General features: G+C 47.1%; 1 protein-coding gene across 6 annotated transcripts in view; it reads left to right on the forward strand.

The window, feature by feature from the left end:
* The window catches only part of SUN1 (Sad1 and UNC84 domain containing 1), a 30,675-nt gene extending 13,808 nt beyond the window's left edge, over window positions 1-16,867 (forward strand). For 2 of the 6 annotated variants that reach the window (XM_075285067.1, XM_075285070.1), the window contains 19 exons: window positions 2,533-2,556; window positions 2,666-2,875; window positions 3,877-3,999; window positions 5,290-5,373; window positions 6,247-6,357; window positions 7,756-7,854; window positions 8,196-8,289; window positions 8,517-8,575; window positions 9,282-9,427; window positions 10,110-10,343; window positions 10,798-10,872; window positions 10,962-11,002; window positions 11,284-11,425; window positions 11,532-11,777; window positions 12,467-12,551; window positions 14,886-15,001; window positions 15,760-15,927; window positions 16,005-16,097; window positions 16,718-16,867. In XM_075285067.1, the coding sequence (XP_075141168.1) occupies window positions 2,533-2,556; window positions 2,666-2,875; window positions 3,877-3,999; window positions 5,290-5,373; window positions 6,247-6,357; window positions 7,756-7,854; window positions 8,196-8,289; window positions 8,517-8,575; window positions 9,282-9,427; window positions 10,110-10,343; window positions 10,798-10,872; window positions 10,962-11,002; window positions 11,284-11,425; window positions 11,532-11,777; window positions 12,467-12,551; window positions 14,886-15,001; window positions 15,760-15,927; window positions 16,005-16,097; window positions 16,718-16,831 (2,264 nt within the window). In that variant the 3' untranslated portion in view covers window positions 16,832-16,867. The remainder of the gene's footprint in view (window positions 1-2,532; window positions 2,557-2,665; window positions 2,876-3,876; window positions 4,000-5,289; window positions 5,374-6,246; window positions 6,358-7,755; window positions 7,855-8,195; window positions 8,290-8,516; window positions 8,576-9,281; window positions 9,428-10,109; window positions 10,344-10,797; window positions 10,873-10,961; window positions 11,003-11,283; window positions 11,426-11,531; window positions 11,778-12,466; window positions 12,552-14,885; window positions 15,002-15,759; window positions 15,928-16,004; window positions 16,098-16,717) is intronic. The other 4 variants (XM_075285068.1, XM_075285069.1, XM_075285071.1 and 1 more) reach the window with 4 other exon arrangements.
* The last annotated feature ends 4,403 nt before the right edge of the window (window positions 16,868-21,270 follow it).

A 21,270-nucleotide genomic window follows, 5' to 3' on the forward strand; every position in this document is an offset into this window, starting at 1 on the left:
AAAGGTATTTTTCCGTATTTTTCGGACTATAAGACGCACCCAGGTTTTAGAGGAGAAAAATAGGGAAAAAAAATTTTCAGGCAAAAAATGGTAAAATATTTAATATATGGGAGTTGTAGTTTTGGAACAGCTGCAAGGCCACATTGACAGGTGACCCTGCAGCTGTACGGGGATGTATAGGGCATTTTTTTTGTGGGGCCAGGTGTACTTTTTAGTTATACCATTTTGGGAAATGTTTATTGCTTAGATCACCTTTTATTTAATTCAGAGGCAAAACGGAGAGAAAAACCCGGCAGTTTAGCACTTTTGATTTTGACGTTCACTGTACATAAAACTATTAGTAGACCGGGCATTTTCAGACACAGGGATACCTAATGTATATGTTTCACAGTAATGTTATACTTTTATATGTATTCTAGGGAAAGGAGGTGAACTTTTATTTATTTTATTTTTTATTAAAAAATTTTTAAGTGTTTTTTTTTTTTTTTTTTTTTTTTTTTACTATTTTAATATCCCCCGCCTAGGGGGCTTGAACCTGCAATCATTTGATTGCAAGTCCCATAGACGGCAATACAGGTGTATTGCCGTCTATGGGAGATTCTATACATTACTATCGCGGAGGGTCATAGACCAGCCGCGATAGTAATATATATCTATGACAGGCCTGGGAGCCTTCATTAGCTCCCGGCTGTCATCTGAACAGGTCGGCTCCTGCGGCCTCGCCGTGCAGGAGCCGGCCTGCATCACTAAAGGTATGGGGCCGGTGGGGACCGGCCCCGGGGCTAACTGACTGCCAGGACCTGCGGAGGAGGAGCGGATTTACAGCATGGCCGTGCTACTGTCACCGCTGGTTTTCTTCAGCGGCAGTAGCGCGGCAATCTGCAGGCCCCGGCAGCTAAGACAGTCCCCGGCATCTGCTGTAATAGACCGGCGGATGCCGGGGAGTGTCTTAGCTGCCGGGGCCTGCAGATTGTCACACTCCTGCCGCTGAAGAAAACCAGCGGTGGCAGTAGCGCGGCAATCTGCAGGCCCCGGCAGCTAAGACAGTCCCCGGCATCTGCTGTAATAGACCGGCGGATGCCGGGGAGTGTCTTAGCTGCCGGGGCCTGCAGATTGTCACACTCCTGCCGCTGAAGAAAACCAGCGGTGGCAGTAGCGCGGCAATCTGCAGGCCCCGGCAGCTAAGACACTCCCCGGCATCCGCCGGTCTATTACAGCATTTGACGGGGACTGTCTTAGCTGCCGGGGCCTGCAGATTGCCGCGCTACTGCCGCTGAAGAAAACCAGCGGTGACAGTAGCGCGGCCGTGCCGCAAACCCACTCCACATTCAGACTATAAGACGCACCCTCATTTTCCTCCGAAATTTGGGGGGGGGGAAAAGTGCGTCTTATAGTCCGAAAAATACGGTAAGTTTTTTGTTTTTTTTTTTTTTTTTTTTTTTTTTTTTTTTTTTACTTCTCTAACCCCAGATCCAGTTCTGGCATCCTAATGACTTCATTACCACAAACTTTCTTGGTGCACATCACCCCTTATGTACCCTGCTGGTTGGCCAGCCTTGGGCTACAGCAGTGTCTTGTAGCAACCTGAAAGAGACCTTTGTATATCTCCTGGGTGTCTTGATCCCCGAGAGTCAATTATTATATTAAAGTACCATATAAAAAAGGTTTAGACACAATACAAGACTCTGAGTATCTTGTACAAGTGGAGAGAAGCCTCTGACTACGAGAGCTTGCAATCTATAAGGGAAAGAGAATGGAGACCGTAATAGTGTGTTCACGTGGTGGCATTTGGTGCTGGTTTTGAAGATCACGGACTCATTCCACCATGACTCTGCCGGCTATTGTATTCAGGGGGAGGTCGACTCCGAACCCGCAGCCTGAGACTCTGGATAGAACGGAGTCAGTGAGTGACAGCCGGAGCGGCAGAAAGTGGAGAGGAATTCTGAGCATGAAACTCCTTCATATCTGCTGTGAATGGGCCTCAACAGGGGGGAGAAGCTGCTCATATGTAGGTTATTAAGTGCTATAGTGCGGGGGGGGACTTGTGAGGATTAGAGGTTACACGGAGGAGGAATATGAAGTCTTCTGGAGGCCTCAGGCCTTAGTCCGGACTCCATGACTTCGCTGCTTCATATTTTCTTGACCACTTTTCTTCTAGACCAGTCTGATGGCTTTTATACTTCCACTTCTGTTTCCGTCCAGTTCAGTCAACCGTTCTACAGCGGGGACGGGCGCGATTCCTGCAGAAAGACAAGGCTGTAGCTGCTTTTCCTCCATAGAGAATAGTTATTTTGTCAGGCACAAGGGAACGTTTCAGCATTGGCGCGGCGCTGGTACCGCTGCGATTCTTCACAGCTCCCTTTCTGTTAATCACGATTGCTTAGCAACCCCGTTCAGCACGCTTCTGGCCGTCCTTTGCCATATAATTTTTCCTCTTTTTATGTAACGTTGATACCCGATCTCCTTGTGTTTTTTAGGTACCTACTGAATTTTTTTAATTTTATTTTTTTTCCCCTCTTCTCTTCTTTATAGGTCTGGATGATGACGATCCTAAAGGTAAGTAGGTTACATGGCCTCAGTCCTGCTGTACACCCGGCAAGGGAAAGTAGTTTTCTTGCGTGTCTTGCCCCTCTCATTTTTTTTAAAAAAAAACCTTTTCCCCCAGCCACAGACACTACAGTGATTATGGGCAATGGCGACGTTCTCACCACAGAAACTCAGACCTCCCTCGTAAACGGCTACACCTGCAATGACTGCAGCATGCTGTCTGAACGGAGCGACGTCCTCACCGCTTACTCCGCACCTCGTGCATCCGCCGCGTCCTCCTGCACCACCTCTACTAAAGTCTACTCCCGGGACCGCAGCTACAAGTCCAGTAAGATTTCTGCTCTCGTCCTCATGTAGCCGCTCTTGCATTGATTGTCTTGTTTTCGCTGCAGAGTTTTTGACTAGTCAAACGTTCGGCCGTTCTTTACAGAAGCCACATGCAAAATCATGTCCTGCGGGCTGTGTCCTCTCTGAGTAGGAGGTCACATTTTATTAGAGGTATTCGGGAGTTTCCAAAGTCCATGAAAACAAACGAAGGGTTTAATGACTTTTGTGCATTTCCATTGTGTTTTATGTGCCAGCCAAGTCCATCCTGTGAATGCGCAGCCGTCTTCCTCTCTCTTGTATTATTTGATCATTATACAGGGCTCGGTGTCGTTTAAGGGGCTGGTACAATTTAAAAGAACGGACCTATGTAATGGGGGGATTGGGGTCTCTTAAAGAAGGGAACCTGTAAGGGCAATTTGGGACATCAAAACACACACGGTACTGGAGGTATTCCAAATCCCACCATAAAAAAAAAAAACCTTTATATTGCTCTGAGGCTTCAGTGCATATGTTGGACCACAGGTACACGCACAATGAAGCTGGGATCTAGGTTCTTGGCTTCACTGAAGAGCTGCGCAGGCACCGGGAGCTCCAGAGAGGAGAGACGGGGTGATTTGGACACCGATTCCCCCCCCCCCAGTCCATAAGGACCTGCCAGGTTGTTTAGTGTCCTGAATCAGCCTCACAGGTTCCCTTAACCTTTGGAGGACTGTGCGGGCTCTAGGTATGACTTTCTATGGTTCCTGCTCTGTTTTCCTGTAGCATTAGTTGTCAGAAAAGTTTCTAGACTTTGGTTGTACTATCGATCCTGCCAACGGCCTCCTAAAGCCACTGATCATAGACGGCCCAGCGATGATCCGTATGGAGGTGCACAATGTGTAACGCGATTCTACGGTCCCCATACAGCTTGTATAGCGTCCGCGGCACCAACAGTGATGATTTATTGGCCAGCATAAATGACTTGTCCTATGTAGTGTTCAGACTGGTGATTTTTCTTGTTAGGAGAACGTCCTCAGTCCGTGCACAAGGCAGCGGTGCTGCTCAGAAGAGCCTTGTCCTCCATGACGGCTCTGCTCATCAGTCTCTTTCACATGGTCACACAGAAGCTTGGTTATAAGATGAAAGGTACCTAAATATGGTGACACCCCTGCACCGTGTGACCTCTCAATCACCTGGCTTAGGGCAATTGGAAAGTGGGCTTTGTTTGTGTCTGCAGTGTTCAGTATGTCGGTGATCCCGGCCGCTGGCGTTCTTTATTACCGCACTGATTTTCAGCTTCATCTCTTTGCATATCGCTGAATATAAACTTATTTGCATTCTTGGAAATCTTCTGTCCCTCAATCATGTCATTCTGAATTTCTTTTATTTTCCGCTGTGTCTTTTATGTGGGATTTTTAGCTTCACGTAGAAACCTTATAAAATATTCACCAGCCGTGCTCTCCTTCTGAATGCCCACTGCGCCCGGGCCGCCGGTTCTGTCCTCTATTGAATTTTGTCTTGACCGCTGCGATCAGTCACAGTCGGTTTCGTGGCTTCCAGATGGCGAGGACTGGACTGGCAGAGCTGGAGCGTTGAGACGTTCAGACGCTGAGTATAGGTTATTTCGTTATAAGGTTTCCTGCCAATAAAAAAAAAAAAAAAAACAGTTTTTAAAATATCTTGGGCAACCCCTTTAATCCTTGTTTAAAGGGTTTTTTTCAACTCCTGGATATTGATGACCTGTCCTTAGGTCTTAACTAAGAGCAGCAAGTGGCAGAAGCGGACGACTGGTGTGGTGGTGGGGTACTGATCTCCTGATCATCCATATCTAAAGGGGTCTGAGATCTCCACCAATCACTGAAATCATGCGATCGGCCATCTTTGTTCCTTGAGTCTGTTCTTAGCTACCAAGGAGATCCTGGTGCAGCACTTACGGAGAACTTCTGATCCTTTATTTCAGCGATTTCGTGGGATCTTTTGACAACTTTTGTTAATTTAAAGGGATTGTGATGTTATAGACACTTATGGCCTATTTACAGGATGGGGATAAATATCAGTTCCCCGGGGATCTGACTGCTGCGTCCTCCAGTAATCGATAGAATGAAGCTCCAGCCACCTCTATCATCAGCGCACCTTTCACGTCTGTCACATGTTAGCGTCTGCACCCCCATGGCAGTATACGGAGTGCCACCTTCTCAGACCCCATTCTCCTGATTCCCCCGCCCTGTGATCTGACTCGTATCCTTTTGTCCTTCACTGCACAACCCCTGTAAGTGTCCATCTTGCGCAGGACATGTTAATCGAGCTGATAAGTGGCAGCACTAAGCAAATCCTATCCATGGCGTAGCCGACATTTCGGTTTCCTAGGTGTCATGCAAATCCAGACCTAGACGCTTTTTATTTTTCACTCTGTCCGTGTGTGTGTGTATGTTCCAGCTCACTCGAATTTCTGTGGAAGTATGAACGTGAAAGACTATCAGACCGAGGACGGACATCTCCATCGGAACGGAGAAACTCTTTGTAAGTATGATCGTCCTTGGTGGCCTCCACACAGGGTAGATAACACTTCACGTCCGTCACTCCTCACACAGGGTAGATAACACTGACCCTCCTGTCGTGGAGGGGGCAGCCCAGAGATAGTTCTTGGGGTGCATGGAATTCGTTAGGGGTTTTTCGCATGCCCCTATTCCCCAGTGAGATCCATAATAGAAGATGGCGGACTCCACTGTCTGTAGCAGATGGGATTTCTGCAGGATCCTCTGTTCGTCTTAACTCTCAAGCAAAGGTTTACTAAGCCATTAAAGGGGTTCTCTGGACCTTCGGATCCCCCCTCCCCCCAGATCAGCAGAAGGAAGGTCTGACTTCAAGAGACCGATATTAATGGTCAACCCTAAAGAATCCAGAAATGGGTTTTATGAGTCTGTGATACAGAATATAGCTGATCTATGTATGGGGTGATTATCAGATTGGTAGGGGGCTTTACTTTCTCAACAGGTGGTTACAGCAGATCCCTTTTCATGGTTGACCTACAAAGTCAGATGTGAGCGCTCCCCAGTATACAGATCCAGGCAGCTGTATGTGAGAGCGTGTGGTATGGGGTAACATTACTGGGGCACTTGTGTGAGACACCACCCCCCCATGTTTCAGCTTCTCAAACACCATGGATATAGGGATGAGCTGTATTAGGCTTATTTGGGGGGGTACGCCATACAGTGGCTGGTGCTCCGGTGGCCTTGTGATATTGCTGATCAGACTCGGTGCTATTCTCTGTCTCCTCTGCAATATCCTGGGACTATTAGGACACAAGATGGCGGAGCTTCAGCCACGTGTCTGGTGACGCCTTAGGTTGGCGATTCTACATCTGTATTAACCGATTCTTGTGATAACCAACAGGTGATGACTGTAAAGGGAGGAAACAACATGAGAATCACACCACTGTCCACACGCAGTCCTCACGGGCTACAAGGGTGACGGGGTCCTTGTGGCACCTCTTTTCTTACACAGGTTCATTTTGCACATTTTACTTTTTTGCCGTTTTCCTCACTAACACCCACTGTCCACATTGGCACAATGACCGAACCAGACTCGCCCCATCTTGTCCCGTCTAGAGCTCTTTCCTAAATTACCCTCCTCTGCCAAGTCTGTGCGTTTCTGTCAGCATAGAGCAGGCGTCTGCCACAGATACTCAGCCCCAATACCGGAGTCTTTACTTGTTTGCCCCTTGGATGGCGCAGTCTTATCACACCAGCCTAGTCGGAGGGACTTGTTGTATTTCACATCTGCAGATAATAAACCTCACACAGACTCCCCCGCTTATCTGTAGGTTGAGCGGTGTCCAATAAAGCATTTTGTGTAGATGGGTGAGAATTTTTTGGGTGCGTGTCCTGTCGCCCTCAGCCTGCTGGCACATGTCTTATGTGCGCGATTATTCCTGGAATGTATCAGATCCGGCGTCTCGCCCTCCAGACCTGCCCCAACAAGGTGCCGTCCACTCGGATGCCCCAAATAGTAGGCGTCCTGAAAGCCTTAAAGGGGAAGCATCACCTCGAAAAATGTCTCCTGTCTCGAGTATGGTACAGATGGAAGAGAAGCTGAGCAGATTGGTTTCTGAGAACAGATTCAGTATTACTTGTCATTTTATTTCTCTTAACCCCTGCTCATTCTTAGGAGTCCAGTGGGCGGTCCTAAACATTCATCACCAGTTATCTGTGTAGGGCCGCCCACTGGACTCCTAAACCCGGAATGAGCAGGCGTTTGGCTACTGGTTATACTGCCTTTGTTACATGTCGGTCTGCTCAGACCCTCCCGCCTGTTTATGGGCGCCATTGTTCCCAGGAACGTATGTAGTAGAGAAGTGCATGCTCCTAACACACGTGTGCTGTAGATTGTAGTGCATGCGTCAGGGGATGGCTCGTAGGGTCACCTAGAATGGCACTTGAGAATATATTGGGGCATTGCTTAAGTGGCCGATCAGAGGCCAATGTGATTCCTTTAAAAGAACTTGGAATTTAACTTTCCATTTGGTTCCCCTTTAGAAGGCGTGTTCCCACCTCGCCCGAACATGGCAGACATGTCGTATTAGATGCACGCCCCGCTTATTTTCAGTCCTCGATTCCGTTCTCGCCCGGCGCAGAGGCCACAAATCGCCCTTCTCCTGGCAGAGCCTATTTGGACCATTAGCAATTGCCCCGTCTATTCCCAAGTCTGTTCTAGGGGATCCTGCACCATAAAGGGGGTTCTCACAATGTTTGGTGTTTCGGATCTTTCTTTACCTCTTTGCAAATCTTTTTCCTTTAACCACTCGGCTCCTGCGTCTGTACCCTCTGTTATAACACTAACCTATATCACAGCGCTGTACACTGCATATGACAACCTTGTAAAGACTGTCTCCTCTGTTTTTAGGTTACTTTTTAATGCAAGCGGTGCGCAGTGCTGGAGCTGCTGGATGGTTTGTATCCAGGAAGGTGTTGTCGTTTCTTTGGTTGGCCATTGTATCACCAGGTTATTATTTTGATTTTGCGCATTGGAAAGGTCTCTGCATTCCTTCACTTTCTTGCTTTTCTTGTCATTGTGCGGATCTTTTTGTTTTGATAAGATGCATAGTCCTCTCTTTTGTAAATGTCTTCCTCTTGTACGACGTCCTGGCATTGGTCACTGCTCGTCCTGTTGTATCACACCAATGCTGTCCATGTGCGCCCTGTCCTGGGCCCGGTATCGGGGTGCACAAGGTCTTCTTGCATGCTTCCATTTATCACAGCGGATCCATCTGCACGAGCGCTCGGCTTTCACTCCTGTTTACACTTTGTGCAATCTGTATCTAATCCTTCATCTCTCCCTTACAGGAAAGGCGGCATCTGGAATGTTTTGGTGGCTGGGCACCGGCTGGTACCAACTTACTACCCTGGTTTCCTTGTTGAATGTATTTTTGCTAACTAGGTGAGGATTTTATAATAATGTGAGATTTACGGCTTCCATCTGTGTTAGTATTCACTTGTAGTTCTATTTAAAGATACGTTGTGGACCTTGTGCCAAGTGCAGGGTGAAAGGGGAAGGGGTATAAAACAAGAATTCAGATAATCTGGTGTCAGGCCCTGCAGGAAGCATAACCCGGATATCACCTGTAGTCTCTGCATTGGGATAAATGCCTTTACTTTTATTTCTAGATGCCTTCCCAAAATTTCCAAAGCGTTGCTCCTCCTGATCCCTTTACTTCTGCTCCTGGGTAAGTGCGGTCTCTTTTTTTCAGTCATCTGGCGACTGTTCACATTGTGGTTTTATATTTGTCATCACAGCTGGACTTGCAGCTGTTCTGTCTATGGAAACACCAACAAATAATCTGTGTGGGCTGCTGTAATGACACAAAAAGATAACTCCTAGGGGGATATGTATGACCGATACTTTACCGGTCCTCATATCCCCTGCGAGGGAGGAGGCGACTGATTTGAGAAGGTGCTCGAGCTGGGCCGTTGCTGGCCTCCCCTGGGCCATTGGTGGCCTCCCCTCAGCCATTACCCACCTCCCCTGGGCCGTTAGTCGCCTCCCTGGGGTTATGTGCTTGCACTGAAATCTAAACCAGCTGCCATAAATTCCAGGCATTATATACACCAGCTTTCAGGCATGAATGATAAATGTGCGGATGATCTGGACAGCATAAAAACCCCTGTTGTGAACATGTTTGTTGCCGCAAGCATGTAACAAGCCCCGGGCTCCTCTTCTCTAAGGGTTCTATAGCAGACACATGGGCCTACATATGATGCATACGCCTTTGGCTATCCCATGTCCTGTGGTAAGAGGGTCATGTTATAGCAGTTACATGACTAAATGAGAAGGGTTATGGGGCAGGTTTATAATAGGTATATTTAAAGGGACGGTGTAATTGTTCCCCCTCATGTGAATTCTGACTATAAGAACATTTGTCTGTCTTTTAGGTCTCTGGCTTTGGGGCTTTGACACCTTGCTTGCCATGCTACCCTTATTCAGCGGATCTAATACACTCACAGAACAAACAAGGGAAGATCCGATCCCCGGCCTGAAGCCACTGCCTGACATTTCTATACCCAGCACTGACAAGGAGGTAAGATCTCATCTCCAGTGACAAACCTCATAGGCATAGCATGGATTTTATTACAGTTGTACAAAGTCTGCGGCTTATACAGGACTCGTGTAGTGATGGCTCTGTGAGATGTTGGGCGGAATCTGCTTCTAAGCCACTTGCTGTATCTTCAGACTATAAGAAACACTTTTTCGCAAAGAAATCCCTTACTATGAAGTCCCTGCGTCTTAGTCTGAAGTTGCTTTCTTAGTAATTGGGAAAAGCTCTGATAACTTTTCGGCGCTTTCCCTCCATGCTCCACCTGCTGCCCGGACAGGACACACGGCTCGTACAGACGGCACCAACAGTTACCCTGTGGACACTATTGTAATGGATTAGTTCTAAGAAAATACAGCATAACAGCCCCCATAGTGCCCACAATGCAGTAGAGTGCCCCCATAGTAAAAAAAAAAAAAAAAAATTCAGGGCTGTCACACATCACTTACATTGAAGTCTATGGTGAGCAAATCACCTGCGACTTACGAGCATCTCCATTGACAGGCGGTCTGTGTGACGCCGCATTGCGACATTGAAGTCTTCAGGCAATGCCATCATAGTGTGTGGCCTAAGGGGACGGCTCCTCCTAAATCCCACATCCATATGTAATGAGGAATTGACTTTTGGGAGACACCTGGCCTCATCTAACAAACTGAACTCGTTTCAGGAATCCGGGCTGCAGTTTGACGTCAGAATGAAAGAACTGGAGAGGAGATTTGGCTTAATAGCGACCCATCAGAATCACCACGCGGAGGACTACAACAAACTCAAGCTGCTGGTGGTGGATATGCAGAAGCAGATCGGTCACATGAACGACCAGGGTCACATGTCCGCTTTAATTTCTGGTCTCCTCAGCGAGCACCTTGGTAAAATGAAGCCCAGTGAGCAGGACACGTCAGCGGTGAGGGCTCTTCTCTTTCGGCAGGCTGTCAGTATAGTTTGGCATGTTTAGAAGAACCTTTAGTTAAAGGGGTTTTCCATCTTCAGAAGGTATCTGCTCTTCATATGGATAGGGCACAACATCCCAATTATCTTAGTTGCAGAATATTGCATTGCTGCAGCCAGAGGATCCTTTCTGTGGGGTTTACTTTGACACGTGATTAAATTAGTGGCGGGGCAGTCCTATAGCTGATCTCTGGGGACCTCCTCAAGGGTGACACTTACCTGTGGGTATAGGATAACCGCGCTTAGTGGGACAACGCCTTTTCATGTGTTACACACTAACCGATTCTGCACCTTGTCCAACGAGTAGGTGGGGCTTATTGGAAGGGGTGGGGCTTAAAATGCAAGGTCATGGTGTTTGAAGCTACACAAGGGTACAGGGTATAATCCTTCATTCTTTTCCCTCCTCCTAGGAAGATCACTCTATCAGTAGGAATCACGAAGCCCGACTCTTACACTTAGAGGCTCTACTAGGCAAGCTATCGGAGGTATTTACCCTGGCCGCACCCTGATATCCTGATAAATGATGGATTTATAGGGGACGATACGTACTGACCATTGTACTTCAACTTTTTAGGCCATCGAGGAAGACCGGAAACGAGCGCAGACAAATGCAAGGCAAGCTTTTTGCAAATTTATTTTATTTTTCTTGCTCCTTGGTTCTAAGGGCTTGTTCTCACTGCAGATTTTACACATGAATTTCAACTCCTGTTATGCACCAGATTCTGTGTTCTGCATTAATGGGGAATAAAGGAATTACTAGGTCCGTTCACGTGGTTTCTAGGCAGAAATCTGGTTCCGCAGCCTGAACCTGACCGGCCATTTTTAAGCCTTAGATACAATTCTATGATTCTACCTGCTGAAGGTTTTTCCCTCCCCCGCTCCCTTCTTATGTGCAGTGACGTTGGCTTACAAGAACAGAATCTTTTACGACAAAGAATTGAAAGTTTGGAGCGAGAGTTTAAAGCGTATAAAGCCGAATTCCTTAAAGAACAGACTGTAAGGTCGAGCTGTGATCTCCCAGACTGCGTACTTCAGAAGGTAGGGGCTTGTGATCTGTACGTGACCTGGCCGTACACAGGAGCGGGCACAACACCGCCATATTACTGTAAGCTGTTCACCTACAATGGTCGTCTCTCCTCATTAGGTGGATGCCAGGGTGAGAGAATCTGTCCAAAGGATGTTTGGAAGCCAAGCAAGCCTGCCCGAGGCCTTACTGCAGTGGCTTTCTGCCAACTATGTCAGCAACGAAGACTTCAGCGCCAGACTACAGGAACTGGAGCTCCGTCTGCTGAAGAACATCACACATCAAGTCTCCATTACGGGGAAAGTGCCAACCTCACAAATGATGGAAGAGACAGTGAGAGGAGGGATAGCCGGGATCACCGAGCAGGTAGGAGACCACTACTATGTTCTGACACTTCGGAAACTCTTCAGCCCCTTCTTTCATTGGTGCTGGATCGCCTCGGCTCATCTTGGAACGCGTCTGTTGCTTTTCTGTAGCTTTAGGACTCGTGCACATGAACGTACAGACCCCTATAGTAATTCACTGGGCCCATACACAGTAGCACATGCAGCGGTCTGTCTGGGCCACAAATTACGGAGCAGGTCTCTGCATCGCTCTGACAATTCATTTGAATGTATGGGTCTGTGAACACCATGGATGACACATAGATTGGTGTGTCGTCTGTCCTGTATTCACTGACTGTCAGACATTGTGGGCATTTGGTTGGGTTTGTGCATTTACGTCTGAAAACTTTTAGATTTTCTGTTACTGAAAGTCTCCAGCGATTCCCTCCCATGAGAACATTGTGCCCTGTGACTACGACATCTACATGGAAGATTGGTGCGGCATCTGTGTCATAGATTTGACATACACTGTCCTATACACGAGGCTTTAGGGCTCCATATTAGTTGTATAATGTCTCGCTCTATCTCCACACACCAGTCTTCACTTACTCTGTCCCAGTATTACCAGGCGGAGGCCGCGCCCGACATCTGGACAGATCAGTGAACACTTTACATTGCAGATCTCTTCCCATAAACATGGAGATTATTCTGTTATTTCGTCCTTGTTTGCAGGAAGCGCGTGTCATTGTGAATAACGCGCTGAAGCTCTACGCACAAGACCGCACCGGCATGGTGGACTTCGCCTTGGAATCTGGAGGTGACTTGGCTTTTACTTTGTCTATTCCTTTCATAGCAGTAAGAACATTTCTGTCCTACAAATCAGATTCAGGAAGTTTAGACAAAGGAGAGAAAACAAGATGAAGAAAGCTCAAGGAAGGAGAGAGTGTTTTGGGGTTTTGTTTTTTATGTTTAGGTTTTTGTTTTCCTCATCTTTGATGATCAAAGTAAAGATTCCAGGGCGAGGTCTCTCTGTTACTTTATAATAAATTTTATATTTTTAGACCATAAAGTTCTACATTTGTTGCTTTAAAAGCGATCCTATCATTGGATTCCCTTTTTTTTCTGATTAACACGTAGGAATATCCATAAAGTCTCTTCTTCTCCGACCTCTAGATGTCTTCTCTCCGCCACCATTCGGTAGAAATCCAAGTTTTCGTCAGTATGCAAATGAGTTCTCTCACAGCACTGGGGGCGTCTCCAATGCTGCCAGAGAACTCTCCAGCGCCGCCTCCATCTTCTTCTGGAACGGCCTCTCCCTGCGTTGTCTTCTGTCCTGGGTTTCAATCTTCTAGGCCTGGGCAGAACCGACTGCGCAAGAAAATGGCTGCTTACACCAGCTTACTGTATAAGCGGCCATTTTCTTGTGGCCCCAGCATGCGCAGTTGGCTCTGCTCGAGGCCTAGAAGTTTGAACCCAGCACCGGAAGAAGACGTGCAGAGTGACTGTTCCTAAAGAAGATGGAGGCGGTGCTGGAGAGTTCTCTCGCAGAACTGGGGATGCCCCGAATGCTGAGAGAACTCATTTACATACTGAAGAAAACCTACCGAACGGCAGCGCGGAGAAGACATCTAAACGTAGGAGAAGAATAGTCTTTCTTAAGGCTATTCCTGAGTGTTAGTCAGAAAAAAATGGGATCCAATGATAGGTATGTTCTGGGGATAGACTCCCTTTAAAGGGATCCTATCACCCCAGCCCTGCAGATAGATAGGTTACTGTCACCAGACCCAGCGTATCTCCCCAGCCCTGCAGATAGATAGGTTACTGTCACCAGAACCAACATATCACCCCAGCCCTGCAGATAGATAGGTTACTGTCACCAGAACCAGCATATCACCCCAGCCCTGCAGATAGATAGGTTACTGTCACCAGAACCAGAATATCACCCCAGTCCTGCAGATAGATAGGTTACTGTCACCAGAACCAGTATATCCCCCCCGCCCTGCAGATAGATAGGTTACTGTCACCAGAACCAGCATATCACCCAACCCTGCAGATAGTTAGGTTACTGTCACCAGACCCAGCATATCCCCCCAGCCCTGCAGATAGTTAGGTTACTGTCACCAGACCCAGCATATCACCCCAGCCCTGCAGATAGATAGGTTACTGTCACCAGACCCAGCATATCACCCCAGTCCTGCAGATAGAGAGGTTACTGTCACCAGAACCAGCATATCACCCCAGCCCTGCAGATAGATAGGTTATAGTCACCAGAACCAGCATATCACCCCAGCCCTGCAGATAGATAGGTTACTGTCACCAGACCCAGCATATCACCCCAGCCCTGCAGATAGATAGGTTACTGTCACCAGTACCAGCATATCACCCCAGCCCTGCAGATAGATAGGTTACTGTCACCAGAACCAGCATATCACCCCAGCCCTGCAGATAGATAGGTTACTGTCACCAGTACCAGCATATCACCCCAGCCCTGCAGATAGATAGGTTACTGTCACCAGAACCAGCATATCCCCCCAGCCCTGCAGATAGATAGGTTACTGTCACCAGAACCAGTATATCACCCCAGCCCTGCAGATAGATAGGTTACTGTCACCAGAACCAGCATATCACCCAGCCCTGCAGATAGATAGGTTACTGTCACCAGAACCAGCATATCACCCCCGCCCTGCAGATAGATAGGTTACTGCCACCAGTACCAGCATATCACCCCAGCCCTGCAGATAGATAGGTTACTGTCACCAGACCCAGCATATCACCCCAGTCCTGCAGATAGATAGGTTACTGTCACCAGGACCAGCATATCACCCCAGTCCTGCAGATAGATAGGTTACTGTCACTAGACCCAGCATATCACCCCAGCCCTGCAGATAGATAGGTTACTGTCACCAGACCCAGCATATCACCCCAGTCCTGCAGATAGATAGGTTACTGTCACCAGTACACAGCATATCACCCCAGCCCTGCAGATAGATAGGTGACTGTCACCAACTGAAGGCTGTGATGGGACCCTATAAGATAAAGCAGTCTTTCCACTTTCACCGTTAGAATCTCCCACGTCTGACTGATCCTTCTGTCCTCTCCTGTTATCTCTCTATATCCCACTAACCTGCCGATGTGTTGCTGTCCTTTCTAGGTGGAAGCATTCTGGGGACTCGCTGCTCTGAGACTTATGAGACAAAGACGGCGCTGGTCAGCTTGTTCGGGATTCCTTTGTGGTACTTGTCTCAGTCCCCCCGGGTGGTGATTCAGGTGAGACTGTTACCCATCACATTGGACATTGTGGATAAATCTACAGAATACGCTGTAAATGTCTCGCACATCCCAGTCCTACCTTGGCCGTCCCCTCTGTGTGCTCACTATGGATGGAGAGGTGGCCATGGTGGTCGCACAGGTTTCCCTTTTCCATTCTGTTGAGGTTGTGGAAACGGCTAAATAAACTTCATTGGCGGATTTCAGAACTCTCATAGGCATAAATGGAGCGAGCTGAATATGTGCAGCCCTGCTCTAGTCACAGAACTTGTGGGGTCCTGTGGAGAAGCCATAACTATCTGATGGGAATATCCCCGTAACATGTCACTGTTCTCACATTGGAACCTCCTAGTACTCAAAAACCAACATGTGATGGTAAAGCTTGTGTTTATACCGAGTGCAGCCAAACAAATCTCATTGCAATATAACTAGGGCTGAGCTGCAGTACCAGTCACTGCCCATCAGTAAGGAGTGGCGCTGTTTCTTTAAGCAGTCTGAGGTTTTTTTTGTATTCTTTGCATTTCTTGCAACCCCTGAAAAGAATTCCAAGTGCTCCAAACATCTCCAGAATGTGCATGTGTGTATATACGGTGTGTTTATACAGTATATATAATAGCTGGAATGTGGACTTACTATGATTTCCTCTGCAGAATGTCAATGATTAGCTCCGGCCGGCAGTAAATCTGCTGTAAACACTTCGTAGAGTCGCCGTCAGGCCGAGCGCAGCCCTAATAGTTGTGTACGTCTTCCCGTTTCAGCCTGACATGTACCCAGGGAACTGCTGGGCCTTTAAAGGAGCTCAAGGATACTTGGTGGTGCGACTGTCCATGGAGATCTTCCCCACGGCGTTCTCATTGGAGCACATCCCAAAGTCTCTGTCCCCAACCGGTAACATCACAAGCGCGCCCAAGGATTTCACGGTCTATGTAAGTGAGGTGTTGTACGTATTTGTCGCCTCTCAGTGGTGGATTCTCTGACGCTGACGTGTTTCTCTGCTTGAAAGGGCTTGGAAAACGAATATCAAGAAGACGGCGTCTTACTGGTCCAGTCCATGTACAATGAAGAGGGGGAACCTCTGCAAATATTCCAAGTCACGGTAAATTGGGCCTCATTCCTCCCGCAATGTGTTAGTGCCACATCCCCAGAAATGGCGCAAGTTCAGATTATGGCGACTGTAAACAATGACAGGCCTGGGAGAGACATAGTAGGAATGGCGCCTGTGCTGGGGTCCCTACAGGCGGGGACAATCAGACCGGTCACACCCACTTGTCAATGTATTCGTTCTAGTTGGAATAACAGGGATGATACATTGTAGATTCCGAAGAAAAGCTGCTGCGTGTCGGGGATGTGACGGCTCCTCCAGAAACTTATGCTACACGGCGCCGCTCCTGGCCACCTGATGTACTGCAGGGACCCGTTCATTTAAGATTAACCCTTTCTGTTCTGTTTGAGCCAATGGTTTCCTAACCTCTTTGTGACCCTTGGCCTTCTCACCCGTCTCTTTCCTAATACTGCGCTTCCTCTTCAGGACGTCACCACTTGGTATCCTCGGTCTGTCCAGGGGTGCAGTGACCTCCTCCCTGATCCGTGCGCCCCTGTATAAGCCCCTCTATCACTCTCTTCCCCCTGTTCACATTATATACAATGTTCTACTTTGTGTCGCACAATTTTTCTTTCCTTCTATAATTTTTTTTTTTTCCCTCCTTTATCTTGCAGGAAGAAAACCGGAAGTCTTTCCAGATTGTGGAGCTGCGAATCCTCTCCAACTGGGGCCATTCCAACTATACTTGTCTCTATCGTTTCCGAGCTCATGGAACGCCCCTAAAATAATCCCAATAAAGCTATTCACATAAAAACAAAAAAAAACTTTCAATGTTGTAAATACTGAAAACCTGGAACACTGGAATATATCAGACAGAAGGGTGGGAGCTCGTCGCACCGCAGAGGATCCACCAGGCCAAAACCAAGGACGTTCCTGCCATCCTGGTCCGTACCATATGCACTTAGTCCTCGCCACAACGCTTCCCCTCCCCCCCCCCCAAAGCTCGATGAGATGCCGCATGCTACTACTCAGGATGGAAAGGCCCGTTAGCGGGAAACCAGATCCTCGATCTATGGAGATCCCCGAATGGTGTCAGAGAATCTATAGGAGATCCGGCCCACACTACATCACATGCATGTAGCAGAGTCAGCGGGTTCTAGTAGAGTTGTCTGACCCAAAATCTGCGGACAATCCTCGTGTCATCCCTGGTGTATGGACGAAGTAACCAAAGCTTCTCCACAACACCATATTCCCTGGAGACTGCCCTTGTACTCTGTTACTCCTCCTGGCATGTCCTGTCTTTAAAAAGAAAACCACAGTTCAATATGGAGTTATGTATGGGAAAGCTGGGTGATGGCAGATATGGCCGCAGCTTTCCGGAGTCCTGAATGACCTGTAGGCTTGGCGGGAGTTAAAGGGGTTGTAAGGATTTGGTAAGACATGGCAGGTTTCTTCTAAGGCCGGTTCAGACTCATTTACTTTAATAGAGTTCAGCTGCAATACCAGACCTGACCATCGAGCGATGTGGCGCTGTTTCTGGGGAGAGGGAGCAGCCATGTTTTTCTAGTTCTGCTCCATTAAGAGGAGTAGAGAATATCGCCCTATGTGACAGATTAAGACAGATGACCTCTATGGGTGTATTAGTGGTCCCCCATCTTTCCTGAAAACACGGCTGTAACGTGGCCGCATTTTAGTGTCCATATTGTGGACCCGGATGGTTCTATTGGCGCGATCTGGAGTCCTGGGGGGGTTTGGAGCCTCGTGGATATCCAGACGGACACTAAAATGTGGCTTTACCGCAGCCGCCTGACACCAGCCGAAAAAGGGTTCAAAGTTTCACTAAAGGGGACGGATTTTCGGGCGACCTTAGCGTCACGTTAGCCATCTTGATCCCCCTTTTTGCCAAAATCATATTTGGACATTGATGGAACAGACCTCGAGGATTTGGGTTGAGGCGCCGTCGCCCCCGGCCATGTCCGATTTCTCGTCCCCTTTTATTTGTATATTTTAAATTATTTTGAAAAGCCAAAACTAAATGTCGTATTTTTCTGTAAATATTTCCAGAGCCCTTTTTTATAAGATCCCCGTGGCCTCCGCTTTTGAGGTCCGTTGCAGATCTTTGGCGCCGAGGCCGACCCGCAGGACTCCGCTGACTGGCTGTTTGAATAGAGTTTCTATATATATTGCATAAGAGTCCAGAATGTACAGAGAGAACCTTATACATGGGCCCTGGGGGGCGAGAGGGGCCCTGGGGGGGGGGCGGGGAGAGTCTTGGTTTTTCCGTAAGAAAAAATAATAATTAAAAAAAAATATCTAATTTATTTTTTAAGATTCCGCCTAGGACTGTGCAATGTATTTTTGTAAAGGCTTTTTCAGCAGTTTTTGTTTTTTCAGTTTTTTTTTTTTTTTTTTTTTTTTGCTTTGCTGTATTGAAATGTTTTAAATAAAGAGTTTACTTTTTGAGTGCATGTAATATTTGGAAAGGGAAATAAAGAGTGGACTAGTTTTCTGTAATCCGCGCCCTGTTATTTAGTATCCGGCTGCAGATCCTGAATGTGACTGAAGGGCTTGTCCCGGGACAGACTCCACAGAATGGGGAATAGGTGTCATTGCTGGGGGGGGGGGGGGGGGGGGTCACTTATACCCGATCCTGCGGAGTGTCTGTATCAGGGCAACCCCTTTAAGTCATCCCTCCCACCACCATCATAAACCTGCATGCTTGGATGGGGTAGAGCATACATGTTTGTTTTAGAATATAGAATATTTCTTCAGCGAATCTTTCTCAATCTTAAAGCAGTTTCCAAGGCTGAATCGCTGTAAAAAATGCAGCCTGAGGTCTGACCTGTGACACCCCGATTGTATCTCCAATCACACAGGGAGACCTATGGCAGGGCTGGACAGTAGAAGGCAGCCTCAAATGCTGCCATGTGAACATACCCTTTGGCTGAAGCGCAGCTTTTTTTTTTTTTTGTTGCAGTTTTTTGAGCCAAATCCAGGAGTGGATTGAGCAGAGGGTAGAAGTAGAAGAAAGTCTATAGATTTCTTATTCCTTTTGTGGCCACTCCCAGGTTAGGCTAAAAAAAACAAAAACCCACAGAAAAATCCGCAACAAAAGAAGTTGCGCTGTGGTATCTGAAAAATTACCAACTTCCTATATTGATGGCGTCTCCTTGAGGTCACTTATCCTGGATAGAGTAATGCTGCCCCCTGCTGGTAACCTAATGAAATATTACTACAGCTGGGTTCACACCAATGCTTCAATTCGGTTCAAGGTTTCTGTCCCTGATCCTGTTTAGTTTTCTGTTCAGGGACATCCCCAAATGTCCCCCTGTGATGTCCACAATACACACAAGAAAAAGTAAGGGCTAATTCACACGGGGGCAAGGTGGTGGATTTTGCCCCAAAATCCGCCCCCCGTGTGAACGAGCCCACTACCATTGTTGACTGTCAGCAGGGTCCGTAGCGATTGTCTGGTACAAGATTTTAGTTCTCACTGAACTGTCAGAAATCCGTTAAAATTTCCATTCATTTCAATGGGATTTTATATTGTGTCCGTCACCCCATCTGTCTGAAGTCCGGTTTTGGTTTTTTTTAACAGTGGACAAAATCTCTTCCATGCAGAACTTTGTTGTCCGTTAGGATAAGAACAAATAGCAAGTGTCTGTTACATTTTGGTTTGTTTTTTTAACATTGCAGACTATGGGACAGCGATCAGTTACGGTGTGTTATTTTGTATCCATTTTCTCTGCACATGCTCAGAAAGCAGAAACAAAAAACCAAAACAAAATCTGGACACTGATGGCGCTAGTTAGAGATGAGCGAATAGTATTTGTAACTCTAGTTTCGAATACCTTGCTTCATAGGAATGAATGGAAGCGACCGCTCGCTGGCCGGCACTTAACCCCTTCCATTCTGCCCGCTCCCATTCATTTCTATGGGACTGAGATATTCGAATCAACACTAATGCTGGTGTGTCCGTGGATCAGTTAAAAAAACAAAAACAAACCCTGACACATTAACATCAGAGAGTGTCTTTTATGATAGGTGGCTGGTTTTTGGTTTTTTTAATGGACACAGTCATAACGGAATTCCATGTTGGTGTGAACTCTGCCTTCGTGAAGCTTTTGGAATGATCTGGTTTTCTGAATTGATTACTAAGAAATTGTTATTTCGGTCGCAATTCTAGACAAAGACAAAACTAAAACGATTTCTTGTCCTGGTCACGTCCTGAGCGCACGAGGAAATCTCCACAGCACAGGATAACAATGACGTGAGCCCCGGTGTTAGTGAAGGAGATAAAATAAAGGCGCACAAGGCCTGGTTACTGATAGAACTGCGCTTATCAGGAAAGATTAGTGTGAACTGGGAGGAAAATGGGATACGTAGCCAAAGACTCCAAACTGCAAAATCTGCATATGTGTCCGTACAGGAGTTTACTCTCTGCCAGTTTCCAGTGGAGTCTCTGTAGGGTGTGAACTGAGCCTTAAAGGGATTGTCCAGGATAAATCAATATTTTAAATGAGGGCTCAGAATGTTCTGGAGATGATGTGATGAGTTATCAGCTCCAAGTGCCGGGAAGCACGAACAGAAAGAAAAAGATAAAATGTCTTATTGAGGGGCCCAATATATAAAAAAACAAATAGGCAAAAAAAACAAAACAAGTGAAACAAACCCCTCCCCCGCTTGCTTGCCAATACTGCGCCCACATTGCAGGTTCTCGCTCCGCAGCTGCTGACCCCAAACTGTGATTCCCCCACATAAGGGCCCGTGCACACCATGTAACGCGGCGCTCGTTCTGGGATAGTAAACCCGCGTCAGAGTCAGCGCCTCGAAACAGAATCCCATTGACTTCAATAGGTTCTGTTTAACACATGTAACACATTGAAATCAATGGGTTAAAGGGTTAAAAATCCTCCCATTGAGTTCAATGCATAAGGGCTAGTTCACACGTGGGCAAAGGGGAGTTTTTTGACAGCGGATTTCGCTTCAAAATCAGCCCCTTTACAATGGAGCCCTATGTGAACAGCTAGCTTTTTTTTTCCGCTAGCTTTTTTTTTCTGCTAGTTATTTTTCAGCTAGCAGAAAAAAAGAAGCGACATGACCTTTCTTCAGGCGTTTTCCGCCTGAAGAAAGCAATAGAAGTGAATGGGAGGCAAAAACCGTGCGGTTTTTTTCCGCGCGTTGTTTTGCAAAAATAAGCAAAGCAGATTTTTTGCTAAAAACCGCT

The sequence above is a fragment of the Leptodactylus fuscus genome, chromosome 8 (assembly GCF_031893055.1).
Source record: "Leptodactylus fuscus isolate aLepFus1 chromosome 8, aLepFus1.hap2, whole genome shotgun sequence".
In the NCBI taxonomy this organism is placed as follows: Eukaryota; Metazoa; Chordata; class Amphibia; order Anura; family Leptodactylidae; genus Leptodactylus; species Leptodactylus fuscus.